General features: G+C 41.1%; 1 protein-coding gene across 1 annotated transcript in view; it reads left to right on the top strand.

The window, feature by feature from the left end:
- PRIMPOL (primase and DNA directed polymerase) overlaps positions 1-15430 on the top strand; it is a gene marked incomplete at its 3' end in the record, with an annotated part of 39322 nt that overhangs the window by 20327 nt on the left and 3565 nt on the right. Inside the window, exons 7-10 of the mRNA XM_080661815.1 lie at positions 7614-7776; positions 9723-9811; positions 10785-10874; positions 10952-11060. Coding sequence (XP_080517941.1) covers positions 7614-7776; positions 9723-9811; positions 10785-10874; positions 10952-11060 — 451 coding nt within the window. The remainder of the gene's footprint in view (positions 1-7613; positions 7777-9722; positions 9812-10784; positions 10875-10951; positions 11061-15430) is intronic.

A 15430-nucleotide genomic window follows, 5' to 3' on the forward strand; every position in this document is an offset into this window, starting at 1 on the left:
CGGAAACATTTTTAGCGCTTCCTGTGTATGATGTTAGCTGTGGGCTTATCGTCTGTGACCTTTATTATGTTGAAGTACATTCCCTCTATATTCACCTTGTTGAGAGTTTTGACCATAAGCGGATGTTGAATATTGTCAGTTGTTGCTGTTGTTTGCATTTATTGAGATAGTCATATGATTTTTATCTTTCATTTTGTTAATGTGGTGTATCATATGGTTTGTTTTTTGGATATTGAAGCATCCTTGCATCCCTGGAATAAATCTAATTTGATCATGGGGTATGATTCTTATAATGCATTGTTGAATTTGGTTTGCTAATACTATTTTGAAGATTTTTATATCTATGTTATCAGATATATTAGCCTGTACTTTTGTTTTCTTGTGGAGTCCTTGTCTGGTTTTGCTATCAGGATGATGCTAGCCTTGTAAAATGAATTTGTAAGTGTTCCCTTTTCTTTTTTTGGAAGATTTTGAGAACTATTGGTATTGATTTTTGTTTGAATATTTGGTAGAATTCACATTTAAAGTCATCTGATCCTGGACCTTTGTGGGGAGGTTTTGGATTACTGATTCAATCTCCTTACTAGTACCATTCACATTTTCTGTTTCCTCATGATTCAGTATTAGAAGAATGTTTCAAGGAATTTATCTATTTATTCTAGGTTGTTGGCATGTGATTGTTGTAGTCTCTTATGATCCTTTATATTTCTGTAGTATCAGTTATAACATCTCCTCTTTTGTTTCTGACTTTATTTATTTAAGTCTCCCCTTGCCCACCCCCCATCTCCATCCCCCCAGCCAACCCATGAGTCTAGCTAAAGGTTGTCTTTATTCAAAGAACTGGTTCTTGGTTTCATTGATCTTATCTATTATTTTTTTAGTCTCTATTTCATTTACTAGTATATCTGCTCTGATCTTTGGTATTTCCTTCTACTAACTTTGGGCTTTGCTTTTTCTTCCTTTTTTTAGTTCTTTGACATGTAAAGTTAGGTTGTTTGAAATTTCTGTTGCTGTTTTATTTTATACTAGAGGCCTGGTACACGAAATTCATGCACAGATGTATGTGTGTGTGTGGGGGGGTATCCCTCAGCCTGGCCTGCACCCTCTCGCAATCCGGGAATCCTGGCTCCTAACCGCTCACCTGCCTGCCTGCCTCATCACCCCTAACCACTCTGCTTGCCTGCCTGCCTCATCACCCCTAACCACTCTGCCTGCCTGTCTGATCGCCCCTAACCACTCACCTGCCTGCCTGATTGCCCCTAACCACTCTGCCTGCCTTCCTGATCGCCCCTAACTGCTCGCCTGCCTGCCTGATCACCCCTAACCACTCATCTGCCTGCCTTATCACCCCTAACCACTCATCTGCCTGCCTGATCGCTCCTAACTGCTAGCCTGCCTGCCTGATGCCCCTAACTGTCTCTGCCTCGGCCCCCACAGCCACAGCTTCATCCGGAAGGACGTCAGGAAGGTTGTTCGGCTGTCCGGTCTAATTAGCATATTACGCTTTTATTATTATAGACTAGAGGCCCGGTGCAAGAAATTCATGCATGGGGGGGTCCCCTCAGCCCAGTCTGCACCCTCTCCAATCCACGACATCCCTCTCACAATCCGGGACCACTGGCTCCTAACTGCTCGCCTGCCTGCCTGCCTGATTGCCCCTAACTGCCCCCTCCCCCGCCAGCCTAGTCGCCTCCAACTGCCCTCCCCCCCACCAGCCTGGTTGCCCCTAACTGCCCCACCTGCTGGCCTGGTCACCCCTTATTGCCGCCCCCTGCCAGCCTGGATACCCCCACTGCCCCCACCCTGCCGGCCAGGTCGCCCCTAATGACACCCCCCCACCAGCCTGGTTGCCCCTCACTGCCCCCCCCTACCCCGCTGGCCAGGTCGCCCCTAACTGCCCCCCCCCCCCGCCAGCCTGGTCGCTCCTCACTGACCTCCCTGCTGGCCTTGTTGCCCCATGCAGCCTGCTGCTCGGTCGTTTGGTCGCCTCTCACTGACCCCCCTGCCAGCCTGGTTGCCCCACGCAGCCTGTTTGGTCATCTGTTCGGTTGTGATGGTCGCTTAGGCTTTTATATATATAGATTTTTATTGATTTCAGAGAGGGAGAGTGAGAGAGTGACAGAAACATCAATGATGAGAGAGAATCATCAATTGGTTGCCTCCTACCTGCCCCCCCCCCCCAACTGGGGATCCAAGGCCACAACCCGGGCACATGCCCTAACCGGGAATTGAACCACAACTTCCAGGTTCACAGGTTGACACTCAACCCCTGAGCCACACTGGCTGGGTGAGATTTTTGTTTCTTGAGGTGCAGGCATTTATGCTACACTTCTTGCACTGCATTTGCTGCATCTCATAAGTTTTGGTGTGTTGCATTTCCATTTTCTTTTGTCTCGAGGTATTTTTTTATCTCTCTTTTGAGTTCTTTGTTGACACTTTGGTTGTTCAAATAGCATGTTGTTTAATCTCTACATATTTGTGAGTTGTCTAGTTTTCTTTTTGTAATTGATTTCTATTTCATATCATTGTGGTTAAAAAAGATGCTTGATATGAGTTCAGTCTTCTTAAATTTGTTAAGACTTATTTTTAATGCATGATCTGTCCTGGAGAATGTTTCATGTGCAACTTGAGAAGAGGTGTATTATGTTGCTTTAGAATGCAATGTTTTGCCCTAGCCAGTTTGGCTCAGTGTATAGAGCATCGGCCTGCGGACTGAAGGGTCCCGGGTTTGATTCCGGTCAAGGGCATGTACCTTGGTTGCGTGCACATCTCCAGTAGGGGGTGTGCAGGAGGCAGCTGATCGATGTTTCTCTCTCATCTGTTTCTAATTCTCTATCCCTCTCCCTTCCTCTCTGTAAAAAATAAAAATAAATTAGAAAAAAAGAATGCAATGTTTTGTATATGTCTGTCATGTTGATCTGATCTAACATGTCATTCCAGGCCGATGCTTTCCTATTGATCATCTTCGGGATGGTCTATCCATTTATGTAAGAGGATATTAATGTTCCATACTATTATTGTTGTGCTGTATATTTCTTCTTTTTGGTCTATTAATATTTCCGTTACATATCCTTTGTTGGTTGCATAAATATTTACAAATGTTTTATCTTCTTTTTGGATTGACCCCTTAATTATTATGTAATGCCTTGCTTTGTCTCACCATAATCTTTGATGGGTTTTGTTTTTGAATCCATTCAGTGCTCTCTCTCTCTCTTTTTAAAAAAAATATATTTTATTGACTTTTTACAGAGAGGAAGGGAGAGGGATAGAGAGGTAGAAACAGCGATGAGAGAGAAACATCAATCAGCTGCCTCCTGCACACTCCCCACTGGGTATGTGCCCGCAACCAAGGTACATGCCCTTGACCAGAATCTAGCCTGGGACCTTTGAGTCTGCAGGCCGACGCTCTATCCACTGAGCCAAACCGGTTAGGGCAGTGCTCTCTCTTTTGATTGGAGTTTTTAGTCCAGTCACTTTTAAAGTAATTATTGATGAATACATACATATTGCCATTTTGTTGTTTCCTGGCTGTTTTATAGTTCCTCTGTTCCTTTCTACTCTCGCTCTTTTTCTTTGTGGTTTGATGATTTTCTTTAATGGTATGTTTAGATTTCTTTCTCATTGTCTTCTGTGCATCTACTCTAGATTTGTGCTTTGTGATGACTATGAGGCTTACATATAACAACTTACAACATTATGTAGCAAATTGGTAACTGAACTTTGAATGCATTCTAAAGTTCTGTATTTTTACTATCTCTATGTTTTTGATATCACAATTTACATTTTTTATTTTCTGGATCCCTTAACTAATTATTATAGTTAGCTGTTTTTCATATATATTTTATTGATTTTTTTTACAGAGAGGAAGGGAGAGGGATAAAGAGTTAGAAACATCGATGAGAGAGAAACATCGATCAGCTGCCTCCTGCACACTCCTTACTGGGTATGTGCCCGCAACCAAGGTACATGCCCTTGACCGGAATCGAACCTGGGACCCTTGAGTCCGCAGGCCAACGCTCTATCCACTGAGCCAAACCGGTCAGGGCAGTTAGCTGTTTTTCATACTTGCTTTATAAGTGATTAATCCACTACTTTTACTACACATATACCTTTACAAGTATAATTTATACTTTCATATGTTTTCCTATTATGAGTTAGTGCTCGTTGGTCAGCTCTAAGAGGTCCCTTTAACATTTCTTGTAAGGTTGTTTTAGTGATAATGAACTCCTTAACTTTTGCTTGTCTGGAAAACTATCCTTTAATATGAATGACTTCGCCAGTGTTGGGGAAAGCCCCAAAAGTCTAAATTCAGGATGGATTCTGAAGAACTGACACGTAGCCTTATTCAAATTCATAAAAACTTTAATAGGAGAAACACATACAGGGGCAAAGCAGCGGCTCCCAGTAGTGGTGGGCTGGGAAAAATCCATATCCCTCCCAAGACAGTTCCCTTTTTTAAAAATACATTTTTTATTGATTTTTTTTTTTTTTTTTTTTTAGTTATTGTATTCCTCTGCCCTGTGAATTATGTCTGATACTTCCTTATGTTTTTTATCTCTTTGTTAAAGTTCTCACTGATTCATAGGTTGACGCTCAACCACTGAGCCCCGCCGGCCGGGCTTTTATTGATTTTAGAGAGGAAGGGAGGGGGAGAGAGAGATGGAAACATCAATGATGAGAGAGAATCATTGATCTTGATCGGCTGCCTCCTGCACGCCCCCTACTGGGGATCGAGCCCACAGCTCTGGCATGGGCCCTGACAGGGAATGGAACTGTGACCTCCTGGTTCATAGGTTGACGCTCAACCATTGAGCCACACCGGCCAGGCCAGAGTTCCTTTTTAAAAGGGGTTAATGCAAAACCAGATGATGGGTAGTTGTATAAACCTCCCAAGAGAACAGTGTATCACTCCATCCCTCCTCCTCCCTCCTCCTCCCTCCTCCCTCCTCCCTCCTCCCTCCTCCCTCCTCCCTCCTCCCTCCTCCCTCCTCCCTCCTCCCTCCTCCCTCCTCCCTCCTCCCTCCTCCCTCCTCCCTCTTCCTCCCTCCTCCCTCCTCCCTCCTCCCTCCTCCCTCCTCCCTCCTCCCTCCTCCCTCCTCCCTCCTCCCTCTTCCTCCCTCCTCCCTCCTCCCTCTTCTTCCCTCTCCCTCTCTCTATCCCTTTCCCTTCTGGGACTCCTGTAATGTAAATGTTAGTCTGCTTGATGAGGTTCCCTAGTCCCTTAAACTGTCTTCACCTTTTACATTCTTTTCTCTTTTTGATTCTCTGGGTGATTTGATTCTCTGCCCTGTCTCTAAGTCACTGATTCTCTCTTCTGCTTCATCTACTCTACTGTTGAACCCTTCTAGTATCTTTATCAGTTTAGTTATTGTATTCCTCTGCCTGTGAATTATGTCTGATACTTTCTTATATTTGTACCTCTTTGTTAAAGTTCTCACTGTTTATCCATTCTCCTCTGAGTTTGTTGAGCATCTTTATGATCATTACATTGAACTCTCTATTGGGTAAATTAGTTAACACATTGCGGACCAGTAATTTTATTGCTAGCTTTACCCAGTGGCCAGTAAGTTTCTATTGAATGAGTACAAAAAAGTTTTATATAAATGTTAAAGGCACGCTTTAAAATTAAATACCCATTGTATTTTGAAGTTATTCATTACATGTTCTTATAGGCTAATATCTTTTTAAAGAATTCTCGTGGCCCTAACCGGTTTGGCTCAGTGGATAGAGTGTCTGTCTGCGGACTCAAGGGTCCTGGGTTCGATTCCGGTCAAGGGCATGTACCTTGGTTGCGGGCACATCCCCAGTGGGGAGAGTGCAGGAGGCAGCTGACTGATTGTTTCTCTCTCATCCATGTTTCTAACTCTCTATCCCTCTCCTTTCCTCTCTGTAAAAAATCAATAAAATACATAAAAAAAAAAAAAAAAAGAATTCTCATGACTGGCCACAAGCCTTAGAACAGGAAACACGAGAATTCTCGTGATCCGTCCGCAATGTGTTAATCTCATTAAGTATTTTTTTCTGAAGTTTTATCTGGTTCTTTCAATTGGAACATATTCCTTTGTCTTCTCATTTTTATTAATTCTCTGTGTTGTTTTCTACGCATTAGATGAAACCGCCACCTCTCCCAGTCTTGAAGGGTTGGCTTTGTGTAGGTTCTGGTTTAACTCTGTTCTGCCCTGGCTCTTGTCTATCAAGCCTTCGTGATTGTCCAAGCAGGCTATTTTTTTTTTTTTAATCTCTAATAACTCCCAGTAGTTGAGGGTGTGCCAGAAACAGTCTGTGTCTCAAAAGGGAGCATCTCAGCACCTAGATTTATGCTGATTGGAAGCCGAAGCCTCAGGCTGCAGCTTTTAAAGAATGCAAACATACACAGTCCTGTCCTATGGACTGGAAGTGTAAGCCTCCAGGCCACCAGAGCCAGGCAATCTGGAGGTGTTTCCTGAGCAGGAGTCACAAAATTCAGGTGCTAGACGAGTGTATGAGCTCCTTTATGGGGCATGCCAGTGAGCTAGCGAGGTAGAGGAAGAGGGCAAAGATGGTGTCCCCTGGCTTACATTCTCTGGGAAAGCTCTGCAGCCTCAAAACTCTGTGCCCAACCTGAAACCTGCAACCAAGGGGGAAGCTCTAAGACAAGCAATTAAGACTCTTTCATGGAAAAGCTGTGTTTCAGTCCGCTGTCTGCGCAGTGCCCTGCGGGTGGTAGCCTGCCAAGAACTGCCTCTCCAATTGTTACAGTCCTATGGGACCCACAAACGCAAGGCAGTCAAGGGGTGCCCCCTGAGTGGCAAGTGGGGCACCGGACGAGTGTAGAAGTGCCCCTCTGGGAGATAGTGGTGCTCTGGACACAGCCTGAGAGCACAGAGGAGTGAGACAGAGGGCGTGCCCAGCTGGCACCGGCTGAAGAAAGAAAGAAGAAAGGGAACAGAAGGAAAGATGGTGCCAGTGGCTTTAACAAGGCAGAGGGATAGCAGGAAGATGGCACCCACCAGCCTCCATCCCCAAAGGGTGTGTGAGCAGGCCCCGCCCCCACAGACCAACACTTTAAAATCAGCAAATGGGTTTCTTGCACATAAAGTCTGGTGCTTTTCAAAGGGCTGCTCTGGGCCCTGGTGTGTGCGTCTACATGTGAGCCCTTTAAGAGCCGTGCCTGTTGGCCACGGCCCCGCAGGTTTCATGGGTGTGAACCCCAGGTCATCTTCAAAGCCAGGTGTTTGGGAGGTTTTGTTTCTCAATTGCTGGTCTTAAAAGTTGGGGTTCCCCAGGAGGATTTCAGGGTTCCCCCCTCTCCCCCATGTGGTGGGTTGCCCTGCCAGGGGTGGGGTGTACGGTGAGAGTGTCTCGGCCTTTCCTACCTGTTTTGATGTGGCTTCCTTTCATTTTCTCTCTGTGAAAGGGGACTTCCACCAGATTCTAGGTTTTTTCCAGAGGTCGTTTTTCTATCTATACCTGAGGTTCATTGTGACCACAGGAAGAGGTGAGCTCAGGGTCTTTCTAGGTTGCCAAGGTGGATCAGAACTGTTGTTTCTTCTAAAAAATGCTATGCAAATTAATTTCACACTTGCTGACTATGAAAACATGCGTTCATACTGCTTTGCTAATTTTTTATATAGGAGTTTATACAAGAAATAGAAACTTCCGGCTGTATAAGTCATCAAAAAAAGGAAAGCCTGTGGTGTTGGAGGTCGCTGAAGATAACAGATTTTCTCTTACACAGTCAGAGAACATTTCTGAGGAGAAACAGTATTTCCTCTCTTCTCTGGTCAGCAATGTCAGGTATGTAGTATCAGAATTAAACCTTGGTGTATTCACGAATATTACACAGTGAATGGCATTGCACAGCATTAAAATGTAAATTGTGTAAATTCATTCTACCTTAAAAAACAAGAAAGTCGGTTCTTAAAATTCTAGGTTACTGTTTTCTTTTGTCTATTAACTGAAACATAATAGTAACATTTATTTTCTAACCACATAGTATTCTCTTTGTGGCCTTTTATAATTATGTTTTATATATTTTCCAGTTTTTCTGAAATGATTAACATTTCTATAAAGAAGAAAATAAAAATAGTTTTATTGCATTTAGAAATATAATTACTATTAACATTTCATTTTTTCATATATGCACATACATATATAATTTACGTAACTCCATCATTTAAAAAATATTTGTTGAGATTATATGGTATGTCACCTGTTTTATCTACTCAGCATATTCTGAACATTTGCCAAGTTAATAGTTTGCCAGCAGTTAATTATAAAAAAACTTTTTATACCTGTATAATTTTCCATTGTATTGACATACTCTAATTAATTGTTCTATTGTTGAACATTTGATTTTACATGTTTTGGTCATTTAAAAAAGTGTGAAAGACACCTTTCAACAGAAGTATTTGCCTTTAGCCCAGCCAGTGTGGCTCAGTGGTTGAGCGTCAACCCATGAACCAGGAGATCACGGCTTGATTCCTGGTCAGGGCTCCATTCTGGGTTGTGAGCTCAATCCCCAGTAGGGGGCATTCTCTCTCATTATTGATGTTTCTATCTCTCTCTCCCTGTCCCTTCTTCTCTCTCAAATAAGTTAAAGAATATATACATACACTGTATATATATTTGCCTTTAATCCCCTTGATTCTAGGCTTGCAATTTTTGTTAGTCCAGAGCACTAAATTACCTTGTTAACTTGCTCTTCCTTTGCCTTTCCCAGATATAATCTTAAAGAGAAACTCCATAGAAATGAATTTTAATAAAAATGTTTAAAGTATTTGCTGTAGGGAAAATTGTGTCTGGATTGTTAATGTACAGCAGTCCCAAGGAAGGTGGGAGATGGTTGCTTTTCTTCAGATGTTTCTGGACTGTTTGAGTTCTTCCATATCATATCTCAGAAGTAATGTCAAAGTATTAGTTTCCTTACCTTTAGAATGGAAATATTTACATCTGTCTTAGGGAATTGTTAGGACTAAATAAATTAAAACTACATATGAAATATTTATGCAGTGCCTGGCACATAGGATCTGCTCAGTAAATGTTGTAGTAGTGGTAGCAGTTTCTGAGATCTAGAAGTAGTGTGGGAGTAGTGTAAAATTATATGACAATTGCTACCCCCAGTTGTTGGCACCAGAATAAGATCACATTCTATCATGTATGGAAAAGCAACATAGGGGACCTATGATAGATACAGCCTGAAGTACCCCATTTCTTTTGTAGCTTCAATATTAATTTCACAGAAATGCAGAGTTCTACTGAATTAGGGCTTCCTTTATTGTCTTTTGTGTATCCAAGTAGAGGATTTCTTTCTGAAATTAAAGGCAAAATTCTTTACGGTTATGAATGCATCTTTTATTTTCATTAATTTCAATCCATTTTTCCCTTTGCTGTCACCTGTCTTTTCCTTCTCTTTTCTTCCCATTATTCACACTTTTAAATCATTGTAACAAACATTTCAGAGGCTCTGTCTGTTTGAGGAATCACACTTCCTTCCGTCCCTTCAGCAGCCTCGGAGTCCTCAGCTCACTCTGCAGGGAAGTGTTTTGGTGATCACCACACTCCTCTTTTTATGTGGGTGGGATTGGTGCTTTTATAGGCAAATGTGGCATAAATGTCCTGGCGTAATAGCTGTTGAACAGAGGATTTTAATATGGAATTCTTTGAAATCGTTTCTTTTCTGTGGCTATGTCTCTTTAATTCTAATATAATATTATTTTGTTTCTTGAACATATTTTCTTCAGATTCTCAGATACTTTACGAGTACTTAGATGTGACGCATCCGAGAATAAACAAAAACAGGCTGGGCATTTTAATAGTACCAGCACTTCAGGTAATTTTACAAAAATAATTTTCTATGAAAATTTAAGGATGTTAAATCTGTTTTGACTTTAAAATCTTAAGTTTTATATATTCATATTTATTGATCTTTTAAAATGACTAAGTTTCTATCCAAAATGAAAATTAAAAAGATATTTTAAAAAGTGTATTCACTAATTTTCATTTATACCATTTTGAAAAAAACACTACCAAAGTAATATATTGCTTGTATAAAATGAACACATATTAAAATAAAACACCGACGAGTTCTCTTCATCCTCTGTCTGCAAAGGGATGACCACTGTCAGTAGCTTCCTATTTAACCAGGAGGGTTTTTCCTGTATTTCCAGTAACATGGAGAGCATCTCATTCTTTTAATGGCCAAAGTTTCTCATGAAAACTATATATTCTTCATTCCTATACTGAAGAACATACAGGAGTTTTTCTAAGATTTCCTACATAAACTCTCCAGTGAATATTTTTATATACATATTTTGGGATATTATTATTTACTAGAGGCCTGTGCACGAAATTCGTGCACGTATTGGGGCCTTCTGGCTGCTAGCTGGGGCCTTCCTTCCAGCTTCCTTGTAGGTTAATAAAAATCCACGACAAGCCCTGACTGGTTTGGCTCAGTGGATAGAGCGTCAGCCTGCGGACTCAAGGGTCCCAGGTTTGATTCCGGTCAGGGGCATATGCCTTGGTTGCGGGCACATCCCCAGTGAGGGGTGTGCAGGAGGCAGTTGATTGATGTTTCTCTCTCATCAATGTTTCTAACTCTCCCGCTCCCTTCCTTTCTGTAAAAAATCAATAAAATATATATTTTTAAAAAATCCATGACTGATTAGAAGGAACATTGCAAAAAGGGGGGAGTGGGAACCAAGAGGGGGAGGAGGTAATCCAAAATTATACCAAACAACTTAAATCAAAACTTCTCAACTTTTAACCATTATATCATTTATAATTAATTTTTCTCTCTGTTGCAGTAGAAAACATTGAAGGTTTTCAGGGCTCGCCCTACCCTGAAATTGATCAGTTTGTTCTTTCATTGGTGAATAAAAATGGCATTAAAGGAGGTAAAGATAATCTTATTCTTTATTAACTGTTTTATGATAGAGTAAAAATGCCTTTATAAACATTATTTGCATTTTAGGGATTCGGCGTTGGAACTACTTTTTTCCAGAAGAATTATTGGTTTATGACATTTGTAAATATCGCTGGTGTGGAAACATTGGAAGAGCCCACAAGAGTAATAATATCATGTAAGTAATATTGTTTATTAATAAGTTCTATGTTTTTAACCAATATTTTTAATATTTATAATTTTAAAGTTGAAAATATACAAATGACTGTTTTTATAATCTATATATGTAAAAGGCTGAGTTGACTCGCGCATGCGCAATACATATAAAGCTCTCCCTGGTGCCAATCACACACGTGTGTTTCGATCTGTCATTGTGGATCGTGAATTTGGTTGACACTTCTGTTATAGAGAAAGGGTGAATAGCGATATTAAAATATTTCTTCTAATTAATTTCCTTTCCATGTGCACAAATTTGTGCACCAGGCCACTAGTTTGTTATACCAGGAGTCCTCAGGTTATGTCTGACTGACTTAACGTCATTTCGTGGTTACGTCGCCATCTCCCATTTACAGTATTTATTAAAAGAAAAAAAGTTCCATCATTTCAACCTATGTACATATGTGCTTTATGTTTTTTATTATTTACCACAAGTAAAGGTCAGGAATTATCTTTTAAATTTCTTTTTTTACTGTTTCACTTCATTACTGCTGTATGTGCTCCATGTGGGTGACGTAGGTACTTATGTAGGTGGGTTCCAACTTATGGTGAAAATCGTTATGTCACACTGTAGGAACGGATCTCCGACATCACCCAAGGACTGCCTGTAATTCAATTTATATTTAGTTTGTGTTATAACATTTAATTTGAATATTTTAATTACAACCTTCCACCCAGCACCTATCATCTTTATTTGTACTTTATTTGGTAAAATAATCTCATAGATAGTATAACCTTGAGAGGACTAAGGTAGGATGCAGTGGGGCTAAAAGAAACGAGATAGTGGATGATGAACTATGGTGGAAGGTCTCTCTCCTGTTGCTGTTGGCCCCTGACACCTTATGAGTCTAAAGTGCAATGGAACAAATTTGGGCAAGAAGGAAACTTCTCAGTGTTAAGAGTTGGAGTGAAGGTTATGTTTACGTGTTTAAGACAAGGAGAATGGTACAGAAGGAAACCACTATTTACTGAATGCTTGCTGTCCATGCCAGGCCCTGTTTTCGTTTTTGTTTTCTTTTTAATCTGGCAAAGGAGAGGAAGTGAAGGATGAAGTAAAACCAGAAAAGAATTATAAACAATAAAAGGATGTATTTAGAACAGGGATAGAGTAGAAACCTAGGAGTTATCTATATATATAAAAGCCTAAGCGACTGAACGACAAAATGACCGAATGACCAGCCAACAGATCACTATGACACGCACTGACCACCAGGGGGCAGACGCTCGATGCAGGAGCTGCCCCCTGGTGGTCAGTGCGCTCCCACAGCCAACCTCCTGTGGCCAGCCAACCTCCTGTGGCCAGCCAACCTCCCGCAGTCCCTCCCCCCGGCCAGCCGGCCCCGATAGCCCCAATCGCTGGCCAGGCTGAGGGACCCCACCCATACATGAATTTGTGCACTGGGCCTCTAGTGTTATATAAGAAATTGTGCTGTTTATATACTGTCAGAGCTGAGACCTCTGTATGTCCAGCACATATAGCCCATGTACCAGACACGAGAACATGTCACACAGCAGGTGCTGGAAAGCCAGAAAGCATGCTAGGAGTGTGATTCTGTGCTGTACTGCACACGTAGCTTAATTCATTAAACAATTTCAAAACTATGCTCAATACACAACACTGTAACATAGCAAAACACAAAGGAAGATATCACCCCTAGTCCAAGAACCAGTGATAACTGTGGTTATGGTTTTGGTGTATCTTTCTCGTCTTTTTCTATGCATATAAGTTTACCAGAAAATTATCATCCATGTATATGACCATCTTTTAACTTTCTGAAATTGTTGGGTTGCTATATATTTCCTTCTGAAAAATTACCAGTATTATGTATCCATAATCTACTTTTCCTTAACTGTGAAATACACACAGAAAAGTGGATCATGTACATGTACATTTTACAGACCAACACTTGCCACTCCTGCCCCCCACTGGAGGAGCAGAACTTGGTCAAACCTCAGAAGCACCTTGTGGGCCCAACCCCAATTTATTCCTCTTCTCTGGACCTCAGAGACAATAGCTATTATCCTGAATTTTGTGTTCGTTTTTCCCTCGCTTTCTGAAATTTTTTCCCGTATGTATTTATATCTCCAAACAATGTATTACTTCATCTTAGCTGATTTTTAATGTTATGTAAGTTGCATCCTTTGACTTGCTTTTTGGTCAACATTGTATTAGTGAGGTTCATCCATACTGCATGTAGCTGTTGCTCACTTCTGCATTATTGTATATAATAGGTCACTATATAAATATGCCAGTTTATCTGTCCTATGGTCATGTGGCTTTCTATGATGAATAATGCAGTTTATCTGTCCTATGGTCATGTGGCTTTCTATGATGAATAATGAAGCTACACATATTCTTGTGCATATTGCCTAATGCACATGCATTTCTCAGAATATGTATCTAAAAATAGTTGCTGTCATAGAATATGCATGTATTTAATTTTACTAAGTAGTAATTATTTTCCCTACTGGCCATGCTAATTTATACTCCCACCAACAGTGTTTTCAGATTTTCTACTGCTCCATATTCTCACCAAAACTAGTATCATTAGGTTTAAAACATTTGGGTTGGCCAATCTGGGGGGTGTAAAATATTGTAGTTTCATATGAATTTCCCTGATTACTAGTGAATTTGAGGATTGCATTGTCAAACCACACTCAGGAATCTGAGATTCTTACCCAGTGTCAAGCTTTACTGAAAGATACAAGGAATCAGAAGCACAGGTGAAGCAGACTGAGGCCGGGGCTACCCGGCAGGTCTCCCAGGTCCTTCCTGCACTGATGCTCTCTGACTCAGGTTAGAGGCTGAGGCAGGGCCCAGCCTGGCCAGCGTGGTTCAGTGGTTGAGCATCGATCTATGAACCAGGAGATCATGGTTTGATTCCCGGTCAGGGCACACGCCCAAGTTGTGGCTCGATTCCCAGTGTGGGGCCTGCAGGAGGCAGCTGACCGATGATTCTCCTCATTGATGATTCTCTCTCCCTCCCTTCCTCTCTGAAATCAGTAAAAATGTATTTTTTTAAAAAAAGAAAGAAAGCTGAGGAAGAAGTGAGCAGTCACCACACACAGCAGGGAGCACCGAGGTGGTGAAAGATCTACATGTTATACTTACACAGCATGTGACATTCTCAGGGAACGGTGCCTCATCACCCATGGACTAGGTTTAGGTGCTATATGCAGCAATCAGAAACATCTTGCAAAGAGCATTCTGTGGATAAGGACTCTGCCTAGCAGACAGCTTTGGTCCAGAGGCTCCCAGACTTAGTTCAGGTGCCCTTAGATTCTTGGTAATTTCTCCACATTGATCCAAGGCCTAAGAATACCTACGTTCTGTCCATGAAATTGTTTCAAACAGCTTCCAGTATTTGCCCTAACAATTTGGTAGCTTTTTGAGAAAAATAATATTCATCAATTGAAAGGAAATATTTTTACTTCATTTTTTTATTGAGGTGTAATTGACATATAACACTAGCTTCAGGTATACAGGATTTGTATTTGTATACATAGCCGAATGATCACCACAGTAAATCAATATCTGTCACCATAGTTACAAAAAATATTTTATGCGGTCCTTTAAGATTTACTCTCTTAGCAACTTTCAAATATGCAATACATTATTCTTAACCATAGTCTATGCTATATATTTTATCCCCATGACTAATGTACAACTTTTTGTAGCTTTTGGCCCTTCTTTAATAAGGGGATCTGTGTCCTCCTGAGCATCGCATAACCTCTTAAACACTGGCATCGGGTCAGACACTGCCACCCCCACCATTGTCTCCTTCCACATTGATGTTTACGGTACTTTATCACAGCCACACCAAAAAACCCAGCCCTCCAAACACAGGACACCAGCGAAAGGGATGGAGGGTGACGCAATATTAAAGCCCTGAACTGCAAGCAGCTGCAGGGTGCTTGGCAGATATCCAGGCACCATTTCCCTAGAAAAATGTAAATGTCCTACTTTGCCACGGGCTCTGGTTGCTGGGAACCTCAACATTGGTTGTTCCTAGGAAGCCTGTCATTGGCCTGTTTCTGAGGCAGTTAGACTGGCTTGCCTGCATTTTTCTCCCTGGGTTCATGTCTGACTACTATGTGGTGGAATATTAGCCATTTGTTTCATTTTCTATGAAATGTGGGATGATTTTGCACTACTTAAATTTTAGTGGTTATAGGATTGTTTTAGTTTGCTTTGTTTGGTATATTGCCATCTAGTATTTTGTCTACCAAAATTTTCAATTTAACTGGCAAAAGTTCAGAATGTTACTGTATTTTTAGTGTATTTTACATTTGTAGTTACATCTGCAATTAATTTCTAATAACTTTAGTTAC

Source organism: Plecotus auritus (genome assembly GCF_963455305.1).
Source record: "Plecotus auritus genome assembly, chromosome: 3".
Lineage (NCBI taxonomy): Eukaryota > Metazoa > Chordata > Mammalia > Chiroptera > Vespertilionidae > Plecotus > Plecotus auritus.